At 53.0% G+C, this 16,251-nt stretch overlaps 1 protein-coding gene across 6 annotated transcripts in view; it reads right to left on the reverse strand.

Moving 5' to 3' along the window:
- Window positions 1-16,251, reverse strand: part of PLEKHD1 (pleckstrin homology and coiled-coil domain containing D1) — a 33,311-nt gene that overhangs the window by 15,587 nt on the left and 1,473 nt on the right. For all 6 annotated transcript variants that reach the window (XR_015134098.1, XR_015134097.1, XM_086320052.1 and 3 more), the window contains 3 exons: window positions 1,292-1,385; window positions 879-968; window positions 584-660 (listed from right to left, as the gene is read on the reverse strand). Coding sequence is in view for 4 of the 6 variants with exons in the window: in XM_086320051.1 (XP_086176177.1) it covers window positions 584-660; window positions 879-968; window positions 1,292-1,385 (261 nt within the window). In the remaining 2 variants the exon portion in view is untranslated. The remainder of the gene's footprint in view (window positions 1-583; window positions 661-878; window positions 969-1,291; window positions 1,386-16,251) is intronic.

Genomic DNA, 16,251 nt, shown 5'->3' on the forward strand with positions numbered 1-16,251 from the left:
GAGTTTGCTTCCTGGGCTGCTTTCTAGACCGCTGAACGCCCACCACCTGCCACAAGGCCTGGCCCAGGGCACCACTCAGAATCATCTGTGGAACCAAAAGCACAGCCCACCACAAATAGGCAGGGGCTGAGACAGGGGTCTGTGTGCAAATGGGCTGTGTTGGGCTGGAGGTTTCTGTACCTGGGCAAACCACTGGTCTGTGCTAGGATAACTTAGGGCCTGGGGAGATGGGATGGGTGTCAGGAGGCTGCCAACTTCTCAATAGTGACACTGGATTTGCTCCCGAGAGTAGGAGACAAATGGTGTCTACGTATGCCACCTGTGACTCTAAACAAGCAAAGCTCACTTTGATCGAATCTTATTTAGAAGACTCCCCAAAGATTCTCTAAATCTGGTCCATCTCCACTCCCCACACAAACCAGCTCCCCCCAGCCCTGTGCTTCCCACCCTGCCCTCTCCCAGGGTGTCTCCATGCCCACCAGGATCCCAGTCGAGAGGCAGGGAGGTCAGGGTTGGCTTAGCCCACACTCTTTCCCCTTCCAGACCGTCAGGCTGCCCCCGCTTCCTGCCCAGGTGCACTTACACCTTCCCAGACTCCTGCAGCATCTCCAGCCACTGGGTCTGCTCAAACTCCGACTCGGCGGCCAGCAAGATGGTCCCCTGCCAGGAAGAGAAGACACAGGTGTGCCTGAGAGGAGCCACTCCAGGAGCCACCACTCGGCCTCTGCAGGCCTGCTCCATGCTCTCACCCATGTCCCCAAGTCACTGACACTCTTCTCAGGCAAGCCCACTGGAGGGGATGCCCCCAGGGAGCCTGGGGTCCCAGGGAATCTGCTCTGTTTCTGCGGAGCCCAGGCCAAGCGGAGAGCCTTACTCACGTGGAAATCCTGGTGGGAGATTTTCATGGCGTAGGGCATGCTGGGCTCTTCCTTGGCCTCCACCAGGCAGCCGCCCAGAGGGATGACACCCTGAGAAAGAACCAGGACAGTGGCCCCCATTCCCCACCCAGCCCAGGTCACCAAAGGCCTCTGGGAGCCTCAGCCAATATCCAGGTGTTGCTAAAGGCTTGAGGCTAGAAGCCAGACCAGAACTCTCCCAGAGGGACACAGGAGGGACACAGCCTGGGAGGGGGCCAGGGTGGCTTGTGCGCCGCCCCCGCCCTCCGCCCCACGACAAAGACTCTCTGTGGGACCTGAGCAAGACACCGGAGAGCACCCTCCCCTCAGAGGATACCGTCCCCTGTTGTTCCCACTGGGCCCTCCCGACTGTGCCCTGGGGAGAGGCCCCTCACCTTGGGATGGATATTGAAGTATTTATTGGTTTCAAAGCTCTTTTTTTCGCTCTCAGAGTAGTAAAGAAGGAAGCTCTCTTTGATGATGCAAAACCTATAGTGGGTGGTGGGGAGGAGGGGCAAACAGGAGGGAAGGGGTGAGGTTTCTCGGGATGACAAGAGCACCCTTGGGGCATCTGTGCTCACGTGGGGAGCCCACGAGGACACTGTGCAGACTCATCTTTGCCAACTCACGTGCCACATCCAGGCAAAGTCCTCAGCTGGCCAGCCCCCCACCAACAGGCAGCCCACCCTCACGTCAGTGGACGAGCGGAAGTGGGAGGCCCACAGGCAGCCTCCACAGCTGGCTCCTCCAGCCGCCGAGCCGCCCCCTTTGGCACAGGGGGGTATCTGTGGTCCTTCCCCTCAGGTACCTTCAGCCCTGTGAGTCTACCCCAGGAGGGGCAGGAGAAGGGCTGGAGGACCCACAGTTCCAAAGTGGGTCTTTTGACAAGTGGTCTTGAAGACTGGCAATCAAATGGCATGTGGGTACCAGGCTGGTGAGGCCAGGCCTGCAGCCTACATGTGACACCTGCATTGCCTTTGGTCTTGGATGTTCCAAGGCCTCCTTTCTGGGCCCTGGGGCTAACTTAGGGCTTCCCTGGTGGCTCAGACAGTAAGGAATCCACCTCCAATGCAGGAGATGTGGGTTCGATCCCTGGGGTCAGGAAAATCTCCTGGGGAATGGAATGGCTACCCACTCCAGTATTCTCGCCTGGAGAATCCCATGGACAGAGGAGCCTGGCGGGCTACAGTCCATGGGGTCGCAAAGAGTCAGACACGACTGAGTGACTAACACTTTCACTTTGGGATCTCTATGCCCTTGGTGCTTTCTGACTTTGATGCCCACAGGCGGAGCTCTTGCATCCACCCAGGGGACTCTCACAGGACTGATGACTAGATAAGACACCAGGAGAAGATCCAGCTGGACCTGAGAGCCCAGAGTGATAGCTCCATCCTCCTGGGGCAGCTGCTAATGCTGCTGTTGGAGCCATGGGACTAGGGGGAGCTAGAAACACCGCTCAGATGGGCTCATGACGGCCAACAGCATGACTTTCCCCTGCTCTGAGTTCAGTGGCATCACACCGGTAGCTGATATCAGTCAGAGTGGGAATATTTACACCATGGAAATCATCAAATGCTACAAAACATCAAGGGCTCCACCCCACCCCACCCCCAAGAGAGCAAGTGGTTAAACATTCACTGGCACACCCCTGGTTGGACCCACCCTCTTGGGAGGGACTCGAAAAGGGGCTGGTGAATCTCTGAAGGTGCCACCAGCCATGGGGACACTCCCGAGGCCACAGCTACAGTGGGAGGGTCGTTGTGATTGCCGACAGCTGCTGTCTCACCTCCCCCAGGAAAGGAGCTCAGCTCTGTCCTTTGCTGTGCACCCCACCCCACCCATGCTCTTTATTTGCATGGACCCTCTCGGCCCACCCAGACACTGAGGACAGCTGTGGACCTCAGAGGTGACTTCCTGCTAAAGCCGATTCACCCCGCCGCCAACCCCACCCTCCAGTGGAGGAAGAACACACGAATACCACTGTCTGCAGAACAGCAGGCACGTTCTGGGCCCCCCAGCACCTGACCCCTGCCCATTTTCTCAGCCTTCCTGCCACTTCTGCCCTTTAGCCCCTTGGCCCCACGAACACTAAGCTCTCTGCCTCCCGCCTCACTCTGTCTTGCACGATCCTGAGAAAGAGACCACACAGTTTTCCCAGGAATGCCCACCCTCTCTCTCTTCACCTGGCTGAAACTGTCTCACCGTTGGTGACCAGACCAGCTCCTGTACGTGCTGACCTGCCATGCACTTGGCACTTAGCACCACTGCCGCACCCTGGGTGCTCACTCTTGTCTGGAGGACCTGTCATGGTCCTTCGGCTCTGTGGGACAAGAGAGATGTCCCCTGACAGTTTCAAAGGAAATTCATAGAGCAGATAAGAACACAGACCTGTCATTTCTCAGCCTGGGGTCGGGGGGGAAGGGGGAGGGGCTAGACCAAGTAAGCTTGCCTCTCTGAGCCTCAGTTTATTCACTTGTAGAATGGGAGTGATAACATGGACCTCATCTGGTTATTGTCAGGATCAGATGAGACTGTGCTCATCACTCTGCCAATTTGAAGAAGAGCCAGGACTGGACTGAGTGGCACATCTCCACAGTCCTGTTACCCACAGGAAAATGGGAGGCAGGGGACACAGGACCGCCTCTTAGGGACCCTTCTCCTCCCCTTTCAGTGGTTACTGAAATACTGCTATGGAATGAACTGTATTCCCCCAGATTTATAAGTTGAAGCCCTAACCTCCAATGTGACCGTATCTGGAGACAGGGTCTTATTTTTTTTTAAGATTTTTCTTTGATGTGGACCATTTTTAAAGTTTCTATTGAATTTGCTACAATATTGCTTCTGTTTTATGTTTTGGTTTTTTGGTCCCAAGGCATGTGGGATCCTAGCTCTCCCATCCCAACCAGGGATCAAATCTGCAGCCCCTGCATTGGAAGGTGGACTCTTAACCACAGGACTACCAAGGCAGTCCCTGGAAGTAGTCTTTAGATAGTAGTTAAGGTTACATGAGGTCAAGAAGTGGGGCCACAATCCGATCCTATTAAGATGAAGCATTTGCTCTCCCACTTGGCCCCTTTAGAACACAGTGAGAAGGCAGCCATCGACAAGCCAGGAAGAGAGTCCTTCCCAGAAAGAACCTGCTTACGTCAGCACCTGATCTCAGACTTTCAGCCTCCTAGGAAAATAAATTTCTGTTGTTGAGCAGAGGGTTTAACAGTGTAACAGATTGTTTATTCAAGCTATGGTATTTGCCTGAGCTGACCAAGATAAATACTTCCTTGCCTTTGTGACACTTCTAGAGACTCCTCCTCACTTAGAGCAAAGCACTGTGCCGGGGATTCGGTGAGGGTGGCAGACAGATGGTCACTAGACACACGGGCAGGGAGAGAACAGGGCTCTGGAGGCAAACAATCCATATCCCTCAAGCCACAGCCTCCAGCAGGCTCCCAGCCTTGCAGGGTCTTCCCTTCAAAGCTCCTCTACAAAATGAGGCTTCGAGTACCTGTCTCCTGGGGCTGCTCTGAAGAAACGTTCATTGGTTCAATAAATAATCGCTGCACTCACACCTGTGCCAGGCAATGTTCTGAGTGTCGGGGACAGAGATGTGGACAAGAGAGACACAAATCCCTGTTCCCATAGAGCTTATACTTGAGTGTGTGTAGTGGGGAGGCAGACAGTAACTAAGTTAGAAAGAAAGACTTGCAAAGTACCAGATGTTGATAAATGCTATAGAGGAAAATAAACCAGGGGAATTGATGGGGTGAGGCGTGGGTGGGCGAGGTTTTGATATTAAACAAAGTGGTCAAGGAGAGCCTGAAGGCATTATCTGTGGAAAGGTAAGTGTTCCAGGCAGAGGAGCCGTAGGTGCAAAGGCCCTGGAATGGGAAGTGTGCCTGGTTCTGGAAGGAACTGCAATGTGGCTGCAGCAGAAGGAACCAGGTAGAAAGCAGATTGTGTAAGGCCCTGTTGGCTACTATAATAGCATTAATGATAAAGCTAACGTTTATTTAGCACTTACCCCAAGCAATATGTTATTGCAAGTAGTTACCTCTGTTAATACATTTAACACTCACTATTATCCGACAATTGGAGAAGGCAATGGCACCCCACTCCAGTAGTCTTGCCTGGAAAATTCCATGGACTGAGGAGCCTTGGTAGGCTGCAGTCCATGGGATCTCGAAGAGTCGGACACAACTGAGCGACTTCACTTTCACTTTTCACTTTCATGCGTTGGAGAAGGAAATGGCAACCCACTCCAGTGTCTATGGGGTCGCACAGAGTCGGACACAACTGAAGCGACTTAGCAGTAGCAGCAGCATTATCCAATAAGGGCTTCCCTGGTGGCTCAGACAGTAAAGAATCTGCCAGAAATTCGGGAGACTTGGGTTCAGTCCTTGGGTGGAGAAGATCTCTTGGAGAAGGAAACGGCAACCCACTCCAGTATTCTTGCCTGGAGATTTCTGTGGACAGAGGAGCCTGGCAGGCTACAGTCCACGGGGTTGCAAAGAGTTGTTAATGACTGAGCGACTAACACTTTTATTATCCTATGAGGCAGGTGTCTACATTTTCTATGGGCAGAAATGAAGCAGAAAGGTGACATGACCTGCTGAAAATCAGACTGCTAGTTGATAGAGGCTGATTTTTCCTCTGAGTAGGAGGGACAGGTACTGGAGGGTTCTGAGGGGAGCGATGCAATCCAATTTGCATGGCAGAAGGCTCAGTCCAGCCGCTGGGCTGAGGACAGACCGTTGCTGGAGGGCTAGGGGGTCATGCATGGGATCCCTTCGGGGCTGGGGCCACAGGAGGGACAGGAAAGGACCCAGGGGGTGAAGGCATGAAAAGTCCTCCACACCCGTCTGCCACGTAGGATGTCACGGCCCTCCTCTCTGTGCCTGCTGAGAGGCAGGGGAAGACGGATGTCCAGGGCATGCTTTGTTCCAGACTTCAGCAGAGCTAGGGGCTCCCATGGCTACAGGGGTCATGAAGGGTCACGTGCCATGCATGCCAAGCCTTGGTCTGGCTGCAGCTGCTCTTGGTTTGCTTTGGGTGGGGATGGGAACCAAGGGAAGGGAGCTGGCATGGACCTGGAGGAGGAGGGTGACTCCCTGGCTGGCAAGGAGGAGGATCGCCCAACAAAGGGTACATCTGGCAAGGTCACTTCGAGGACCCAAAGGGCTGGCTTGGCTTGTAACCCTGTCTCAGTGCCTGCCCGCTGCTCCAGCCGATGACTCTCAGCTTCTCTGCAGCAGTGGGGGCCCAAGGTCAGAGTGCCCTGCACAGAAGGATGCTTCCTCTTCCTGCCCCTTCCTCCAACATCCCCTTACTCCCGGGGTTCTCATTCTGACCACAAGCCAGGGGCTGCCTCCTTCTGAGTCCTGCCGAGTTGGGCTCACTGAATAAGGGCTGGAGATAGACACTGGTTGTTTAGCTGTTCTCACGTGCTGCTTTCCATGCTGGATGTGAAAGAAAAAATGAAAGTGTTAGTTGGTCAATTGTGTCCAACTCTGCGACCCCATAGACTGTAGCCCACCAGGCTCCACTGTCCGTGGAATACTCCAGGCAAGAATACTGGAGTGGGTTGCCATTACCTTCTCTAGGGGATCTTCCTGACCCAGATATTGAACCCGGTCTCTGGCATTGCAGGCAGATTCTTTACTGTCTGAGCCACCAGGGAAGCCCTAGGTATCAGCATTTGATCCATGTAATAATCCTGGAAGGTAGGGCTTTTTGTTCCCATTTTACAGATGAGGAAACTGAGGCTAAGAGATGAAGCTACACATGCAAGGTCATATAGCCAGGGTAGAGGTAGACCTGGGACTGGAAACACAGACAACAGCCTCTGTTCCTACTCCCATACCACACTGCCTCAGAAGCTGCTTTGGCCTTTGGGCCATCACCTGGGCAGGAAACAGATGGGCCAAAGGCAGTAGGTTTCAAGGCTGGGGTAGACAAGCATCAGAACTCTGCCACTTACCAGCTGTGTGACCAGGGCAAGTCCTCTGATCTCTCTAGGGCTCTGGTCCCCCAGGGGAACTTGAAAACACTAATAGTACATATATCTCTTAGGGTTGTTGGGATAACGAAAAGAGTTGTTCACATAAAGTCTTTGAACATTGTGTGACACATGGTAAATGTTCCTTAAACATTTACTTTTATTACTACTAATAATATTTATTATTATTAGTTTCAGTGTCTGCCACTGCCTCCCCTGACCTCCTTTCCCATTTGTGCTCAAAAAACTACTGGCAAGATCTCTTGGCTTCAGCCCAGCTGGCCAACTCACTGTCCTCCAAATACACAGCCCTTTCCTGCACCCGCCCCTCCCTCCTGTCCAAAGCTCACCCTTCTACCCAGGCCAACTTCAGTCCTGGGCAAAGCTTGGTCTCCAGTCCTAGCCCCTGGGGTCTCCCTGTCTAGTCCTAAGCTTCAGTGAAGCCCAGAGCGTGTACATGAGTAAAGGGTCTGTGTCTGCCCTGGCTGCATCTTCTCTCTGGTCTTAAAGAATTTCACCTCTAGATGAAGGAAAATTTACCAGGTACCAAGATGCTCACTTTTCTAAGTGTTTTATTGACATTATCTGATTTAATCTCTCACGACAACTCTGAGAGTTGGGGCTGTATTTCCACTTCACTGATTCAGCAGCTAGTAAGGGGCAGACCGGGAATTCAGTTTGCCGGCTTGTTACCAGACCAGGTTCGTCAGCCCGACGTGCAGCAAGCCAAATGCTGAGACGCCGAGGTTTGCAGCAGAGAAGGAGCACGTGTGTGGCGGCCAGTAGCTCATGTTATGTGTATACTAACACCACGTTGGAAGTTAAAACCTACTGAGAAAAAATTATGCAACTTGGCTCCAACAAGTGTCACCCGAAGAACCTGGATTCTTAGGAAATATCTTCTCGTGGATCCTGTAAGGAACTAGGTCTATATCTGAGGGATTACTTAAACTGTCTTTTTTTTTTTAAGATTTTCTTTCTTGATATGGAACCATTTTTAAAGTCTTTTATTTGCTACAATATTGCTTCTGGTTTTTTCATGTTTTGGTGTTTTGGCCCCAGGGTTTGTGGGACCTAACTCCCCAACCAGGGTTTGAACCCTCACCCCCTACAGTGGCAGGCAAAGTCCTAAACACTGGACGACTAGGGAAGTCCCCTAGACTGTCATTCTCCTGTGAGCTGGCTAGGATTTATACTCCTTCTTGGTAAAACCCTGTACTTGCTCTTTGCCACGTATCCTTAAGCCCCAAACTCTAATTCATATGATGATTATTCAACATAAAGACTAAAGCGCCTGCCTTCAAAAGAGGAAAAAAACCCAGATCCTAAACATGGTCCCATGTTTGCAGTCAAACGCAAAACAATTCCATTCCTCTAATTCTCCAAAGGCTTTCCACCCTTATCAGCAGAATGTGGTCCTCTTCTGCCAAAGCTGAGGAACTGAATCAAGAGATAGGGGAGGACTGAAAGCATGAGCCATGGGCTGAAAAATCCGTAACAGAAACTGGTGGCTAACACAAATTCTTGAGCTTGTCTTAACAGACCACCAGATAAGGGAAGAGCTTGTTTAAAAGCCCTCTGCTTGTTACACAACAAACTGGCTGAAACTGGGAGGACCCAACACATCTGATCAGAGTCTGCACAGAATAGACCTGCTCGCCCCACAGGTGACGTCACAGCCCAGGTTCCCTCCATATCAGACTTACCTGGAATTTGCACATGCCTTCCATAAAGAAGCATGTAACTCAGATGCGCCTGTGCAGAACACAGACTCCTTCACCTCCTTCCTCCAGTCACCTCCCCCCATGCCTCAGACTCCCTTCTTGTTTAGACCATAAATACCCCAAGCTGCTTGCCTCTGGGGAGGCAGATTTGAGATTAACTCTCCCGACTCCTCACTTGGCTGCCTCGTGAATAAACCTTATCTCTGCTGCAAAGCTGGGTGGCTCAGCATCTGGCTTGCTGTGTGTCAGGCAAGCAAAGTTGGCTGGGTAACACACTGACAAAGCTCAGGTTCTCAGCCGCTCTGTTCTCTGATGCCCAGCCCCTCTCACCACTACTGTTGGCTCTCCTTACTGCTTCAGACCTGGCATCGTGATTTGTCTTCTTAGAGCTTCTGTCTGCAAGGTGACTGCAAGCCCCTGGCCAGCTCAGGTCAGAGAGCATGAGCAAATCTCCTGGTACAGTCTGGGCTTGATGATTTCCTGTCCTCAGGGAGCTTACAGGCAAACACTGATTGTACAAATCAATAATTTAAAACACAGCCAATGCTTTTACAACTTCTCCTTTGTGCCAGGCACTGTTTTAATAACATCAGAATGGTTGTTAACCATTCACTCCTCACATGAGCCAGATGAAATGAGCGGAGAACAGAGAGGTTAAGTAGCATGCCCCAGGTTACACAGCTGGCAAGTGGGGAGCTGGGAACATTGTAAAGCACCAGGGTACCCTGCCACTTTGTAAATTTGTATGAGAAACAGGAAGACAGATGGGTGAGGAATGAATCGTTTGGGTGTCCAGCCCGGAATGTTCTCCGAGAGGGGGTGACAACTCAGCAGGGTTTGGAAGGATGAATAGGAGTGTCTAGGGGACGAGGGAAGTGGAGAAGCATCTCAGACAGAAGGCACAGCAGATGCAACGAACACTGTGTTTCAAGGCTATCAGAACACGCCAGGTATCACTGGCAGCTAAGTGCCAGAGGGGTGAGCAGTGGTGTGGGGGAGGGGAGTGAGAGGTGAGTTCAAGTCAAAGACAGCAGTGGGGACCAGACACGGGTGGGGCTTGTGGTCCCTGTGAGAAGGTGGGGCCCCTTATGGCAGATGACGGGAGCTGCCAGTGGGCTTCAAAAGGGCCCTTGTGAGGTCACCTTGCAGTTTTAGACGTGGAGGTGTCTCAGAGGGTGCCACAGCTGGGCAGAGGGGCAGATTAGAGTTCCTGGTTGTTGCTGATAAAAGTCAGCAGAGCTTGCTGAATAGACAAGGGAGGGAGAGCAGAGTCTGGGATGACACGAGGGCCAGGACATTAACTGAGGTGCAAGGCAGACAAGGTGCCGTCCGAGCTGAACCAGGGAGCCCAGGAAGGTTTTCCTCAGCTTTGCTTCCACCTTTACTCCCCTCCTCAGTGCCCTGAAGGCAACAAGGGCTCAAGCAGAGCGTGATGGTCAACATGGGCCTCACAGTAGATCCAGCTGGAAGCAAGCAAAAAAGGCTACTTAGACCCACAGGTCAGAGAAGGCAATGGCACCCCCTCCAGTACTTTCGCCTGGAAAATCCCATGGACGGAGGAGCCTGGTGGGCTGCAGTCCATGGGGTTGCTAGAGTCGGACCCAACTGAGCAACTTCACTTTCACTTTTCACTTTCATGCATTGGAGAAGGAAATAGCAACCCACTCCAGTGTTCTTGCCTGGAGAATCCCAAGGACAGGGGAGCCTGGTAGGCTGCTGTCTATGGGGTCGCACAGAGTCGGACACGACTGAAGCGACTTAGCAGTAGCAGCAGCAGACCCACAGGTACCTTCTAAGTTGGACGGGTCCTGGCAAAGCAAGGCCCATCTACACTGTTCCGAAGGCTTGGAGGGGCAAAGCCAAGTGTGAGTGTAGGGGCTGGGAAGGGCGTTGCATCACAGAGTGAGAGAAACTTGGAGTGGGGGGAATCCTGGAGGGCAGAAGGGAGGTGGGGTGAGGGAAGAGGGCAGAGGAGAGAGGATACAGGGAAGATCCAACAGCCTGGGCCCTACAGGGTCAAGAGACAGCATCGAACAATCCCAGCCCTGGTGGTAGTGAGATGCAGTATCTGGAAGGCTCAGGAAACCAGGGAACAGACCCAACCAGGTGCTTGCACCTCTGGGATTTAAATACCTCTCCACCCTGCTCTTTGACAAACCTTCTCTTCACGCTGAAGCAGGAAATGGCAACCCACTCCAGGATACTTGTCTGGAGAATCCCATGGACAAAGGAGCCTGGTGGGCTACAGTCCATGGGGTCGCAAAGAGTTGAACACTTACTTTCCTTTCACACAGTCTACAAGGCCCCCAGAAAGCTTGTGTGGAGGCTGGTGCATCAGTGTGGCGGTGGGGATGTGGGGGGAGACTGAGGAAGGAGCCAGAGTCCATATTTGCTAATGCAACAAGGAGTACCTACGCTGGGCAGCCAGTTCATCCACAGATAAGGAAACAAGAACTTAGAGCCCCTGGGGATCAGCAGAAACCCTGGCCTGTGGAAGTGTGAAAGGCCATGGGTTACCTGTTCCAGGAAGGCAGGACACCCAGCCTGGCGGCCTCTTCTTCCTGGGGACACCAACATCCAGAACAGGAGCAGCACCCAGGCTTCCTCAGCCCTGAGCTCCTCGGGCACTGAGAAAGGAGGTGTGGGGTGCAGAGTCAAGTAAATCCTAGAGCCAGGGAAGGACGGCTTATCAGAAGTGTCCCTTTTAGAAGTGGCAGAAATGACACAGCTCCCAGTGCATATCCCTTTTTGTTCATTCCGGGCAGCCTGGTACACTCAGGGAATGCCCACCCTGGCCTCTGTTACTTGTCTGGCTCTAGGTCTGAGATGGCAGGACAGCAAAAAATCCTGCCTGTGAAGTACATGGGTGATGACAAGTGAGGGTTTATGCAAAGATCACCAAGTCCAAGGGGCTCCAAAAAATGTTAGCAGAGGGGATATATGTATACCTATAGCTGATTCACATTGTTGTACAGCAGAAACTAACACAACATCATAAAACAATTGTGTGCATGCTCACTCAGTCATGTCTGACTTTGTGACCCCATGGACTGTAGCCCACCGGGCTCCTCTGTCCATGGGATTTTTCAGGCAAGAATACTGGAGTGGGTTGCCATTTCCTCCTCCTGGGGATCTTCCCAACCCAGGGATCAAACCACATCTCTTGCGTCTCCTGCTTTGGCAGGTAGGTTCTTTACCACTTGAGCCACCTGGGAATTATACTCCAATTTTAAAAAATAAAAAACAAGTTAGCAGAATTCTTTGAACAACATAGTAAAGACAAGCTTACTATGCCAAGCAGGCAGTAATGCAGAGGCACTGGGAGAAGTAGGAGGGGACCGTGGAACCCACCTTATGCCCCCCGCCTCCCTGTGGTGGAGTTAAGGCACCTTTACAATCACCATGGAACAGAGTGTAAACGTCACAATTGGATCCATTTCCATTTGACGGATGAGACACTGCCAGCCAGTGAGATGTGAGGCAGCTGTGCCTTGGCCTGGGTCACAGAGCTGGTCACCTGCAGAGCTGGGACTGGAACTCAGGGCACCTGCCTCTGAGCCTGGGTTCACTTGCCACCAGGGCCACAACTGCTCTCAAAAGAAACTGCTTTATATTTCCAAGTCTTGGACGTAAGGCAGGTGAATCGCCTGAAAGTGTTCCGCTTGAGTTCTGGCCCTTGTTTTCAGACAACCCATCAGTACCCTCTAATGACAGCTCCTGGGGATGGGGAGGGAGAAGTATGTCTTATTTGCATAAGCAACTCATTTAACTTCAGGCCAGGCAAATCGTCACGTGACCCCAATGAAGCCTGACATAATGGGTGCCATTTCATCTTATAGCTACGCTATGATCTGGAGACTGTACCCAGATCATACTTAAACTAAGGACTCAAAACAACTTTGATGCCACCATCTTAGATGGATCTGGGGAGAACCCTGAGCTGCCACCTGGCCACTGCCCACCCAAACAGTCATTCTGAAAGAAGTTGGGAGAGCGCAAGCTGATTATAAAAAAAAAAAAGAGGGGCCTGCAGACTGGGATAGAACAGGCAGAAATGTTGCAGCCGTGCTGGGGGGACACCTCCCAGTCAGCCGTGAGAAAGGCTATGTGAGCCAGGAAGCGAGACCAAGTCCTGGTGTCACTGCAGTGAGGCTGAGCCTGAGTGGAGGGGACGGGCCAGCTCTCCCCGCCCCAGCCCTCTGGGACAGTGTCACAGTGTCGCCTTCAGGAAGCGGTGCTCAGAGCCAAGGCTGAAACTCCCGGGCCCAAATCTCTGTGGGAAGAAAGTCTCCTCAAGTCTTTTGGCAGGATGAACACCAGCTGCACAGATCATCTTTCCACACCTGGTGCAGGTTGTGGCCTGAGATTTGGGAAATGAGGCCCCCTCGTCTCCAGGGTTCCCCTGGCACTTAGTGGACACCATGAGTCTCAGCTCCCTGAGGCAGGACCCGCAGATGCTCCACAGGAGTGAGCTGATGCCCAGGGCCCACCGGTCACCTTATACCCAGGGGAGGTGGGGGGACACGAGTGTAGATGTCCCAGATGCAGGAAGGAGTCAGCTGGGCCCTCCTCATCAGAGGCTCCAGCCTTGAGAGATATGGAGAGCGATTAGGGAGTGGATTGGACTGCAAGGAGATCAAACCAGTCAATCCTAAAGGAGATCAACCCTGAATATTCACTGGAAGGACTGATGCTGAAGCTGACACTCCAATATTTTGGCCACCTGATGCGAAGAGCCGACTCATTGGAAAAGACCCTGATGCTGGAAAAGAAGACTGAGGGCAAGAGGAGAAGTGGGCAACAGAGGATGAGATGGTGGGATGGCATCATCCGCTCAATGGACACGGGTTTGAGCAAACTCCGGGAGACAGTGAAGGACAGGGAAGCCTGGCATGCTGCAGTCCATGGGGTCTCAGAGTCGAACGTGACTTCGCGACTGAACAACAACTGGAATGCTGGGAAAAGAATGAAGCCCTGGGAGAGAGCTGGCCTGTCTGCTAGACCAGTGCCACTGCGTGGCTGACAATGGCCCAGGCAGAGAGGCTTCACTCCTGTCCTACTTGTCTCTGAGCACCTGTGTCTCCACTGCTCACAGGTGAGGGGGAGGAGTCACCCTCTAGACACCTCCCAGATCTTCTGATTACTGCTAAAAAACTCTGTGGATTCCTTTCTCTTTTTGTTGTTCATAGGGGAGAAGAGCTGGCCCTTCAGCTCAAGGGCATCTTCCCACCCTGGGAAGGGAAGGGCTACTCAGGCACTAGGAGCTGGTGGCACAGGCCCCGAGACAGGCCCTGGGCGGAAGAGGCTTTACAGAACCCAGCTGGCCGAAGCCGCTCCCATCCTGCCCATGAGTTATTTATGCAGCTCAGGAGCCTTTCCAGGCCCCCTCCTCTTAGCTGCTTCCCCCCTCAACCATGGCATCGATCGCTCTAATGGCAGGGCTCTGCGGTGGCAGGCCTGAGTGCCCCCTCCACAGGCCTTCCTGTGGCTGCTAATTAGCTGGAGTCCAAAGAGGCCACAGATAGGTAAGTGGGGCCCAAGGGGCCCTGCTGGGAAGTGAAGGGGCTAAGCTTAGCATCAGGCCTCCCCCCGCCCCATTCCAGACCCTCTCTGGCCGGCTGTTGCTGATCCAAGGCTAAATCACGTGTGTGTGTGTTTATCTGTGAGGATGGACAGAGGCCTAGAGAGGTCAGGGGAATGTTAGTTCTTTCCTGAGTCCCAGGGAAGGAGGAATCTTCGCACAGGGGCAACTCCAGAATTCCCATGAAGGAACAAGAGTATGAAAATCTCCTTGGAAGGGGGCTGGAGGACTTGACTTTGCAGAGTGTATACACTGTTCTGACTTGGGCTGGATGATTTTTTGAGTGGCTGTGGGAGCTACTGGTCGAGATTCTTGGTGGGGGGCGGGGGGGGAGCGGTGCTACAGCTCTCCAAGGCTCCCGGGCTCCATCACTGTGCTTTTGGCTGGGGAACTTTTGCCCCCAGTGCCTCCCAGGCCTGGAATCAACTGCAGATGCAGTGGCCAAGTCCCCACACCTGGAGGTGAGGGGCGCTGGGGACAGACCTGGGGGCTGCAGATCCCCAGCACTTACTAGGGATGCTGTCAGGTGAAAATGCATGGAAAGGGACGTCTTGGAGGACAAGACCCAAAGGTAATACCAAGGACAGCAGCTAGACCCAACAGAGGAGTGTTGTCTGCCTGGAGCAACTGAGGTAGAAGGGGGTGGTGGGGTGCATTCTGCTAACGGTTCTTGAATTTATAAGCTGCCTCCCCATACCCACTTGATGCCCTTGGTAGAGACAAGCCTGCTCCTGGTGCTTGAGAGCTGCTGCTCAGATTACACAGCCCTGGAAACCCCTCACAACATGGCTTCTCTGCTGCCCCAGGCCTCCCCTCAGGGGGTCAGAGATAAGCTTAACTTTGGAGGAACTCAAGCAGCCACCACCCCATTAAACCCCAAAGAGAAGTCCAGCAGAAACCAGGTGTGTAAAATGTGAAACAGCATCCACAGCTCTGTTTGTTCTGTAGACATATTAAATTATTCATCAAAACAGAACATCAAAACCAACTATAACCATGTCCCTCTGGACTGTGTTCCTGGGCACAAAGGGAGCCCCTGTGCTCAGGGGCAGATGCACAGGGTGGGATGGATGGGGCATCTGGACCCCCTCCTAGTTTCCTGGCAGGGTCATGCCTCCAGGCAGGGGCCATCACACAGCAAATCTCAGAGCTGAGATCGCCCTGAAGGTGAAAAATTTCCAGAAGATGGCCCATTGCTCCTGAAACCAGCACTGGGAGATTCCTGCAAGTTCAGGGCTGTGAACTCCCCCTTCCTCCAATACCTTCCAGGCTCAGTTATGAGTAGCTACCATCCTCTGAGGAGTGGCCTTGGAGCTGGGACCTGGAAGCTGAGGCTGAAGACCCAGGCTGCTTTGACTTTACCCACCACCCCTTCCACAGGATAAGTCCTTCTGACAGGACCCATCCATGCTCAGTCCTGCCCCATCTCCCTTCCCCCAACCCCCAAGAGCCCCTCCTTTCTGTCCCAGCTTCTCTGCCTGAAGCACTGGAGTCTCTCTTCTGTAGGCCCAGTTTAAAGACACACATGACTGCATGTGCGTGCTAAGTCGCTTCAGTCCTTTCCAACTCTTTGTGACCCCAAGGACTGTAGCCTGCCAGGCTCCTCTATCCATGGGATTTCCCAGCCAAGAAAATTAGAGTGAGTTGCCATGCCCTCCTCCAGGGGATCTTCCCAACCCAGGGATCCAACTCAGTCTCTTACATCTCCTGCGTTGGCAGGCAGGTTCTTTACAACTAAAGAAGCCCCAGCTTCCACCTGGGAAGCCCCAGTTCCCAATAAGACTCCTCCAGGGGTGGACCCAGACTCTCCCAGGCCCTTCTCTCTCCCCTGGCCAGTGCCTTTCAGAAGCTCCCTCCCTGCGTGTACCAGGTTGTTGGGCTTGGGTGGAAGTGGGGGGTGGAAGGGAGGACACCCATGCCCCACCTCTACGCCCACTTCTAGAAGCCTGGGGCAGAGGGATATGAATATGATGGCATTGGGGGCGGGGTCCCAGGGAGGCTGTTTGGCTGAAGACAGGGCTTCTTTCTCCGCTGCAGAGTACGGCCCAATCTGACCCA

The sequence above is a fragment of the Bos grunniens genome, chromosome 10 (assembly GCF_055505025.1).
Source record: "Bos grunniens cultivar Pamir isolate PY7600 chromosome 10, Bosgru_T2T1.0, whole genome shotgun sequence".
Lineage (NCBI taxonomy): Eukaryota > Metazoa > Chordata > Mammalia > Artiodactyla > Bovidae > Bos > Bos grunniens.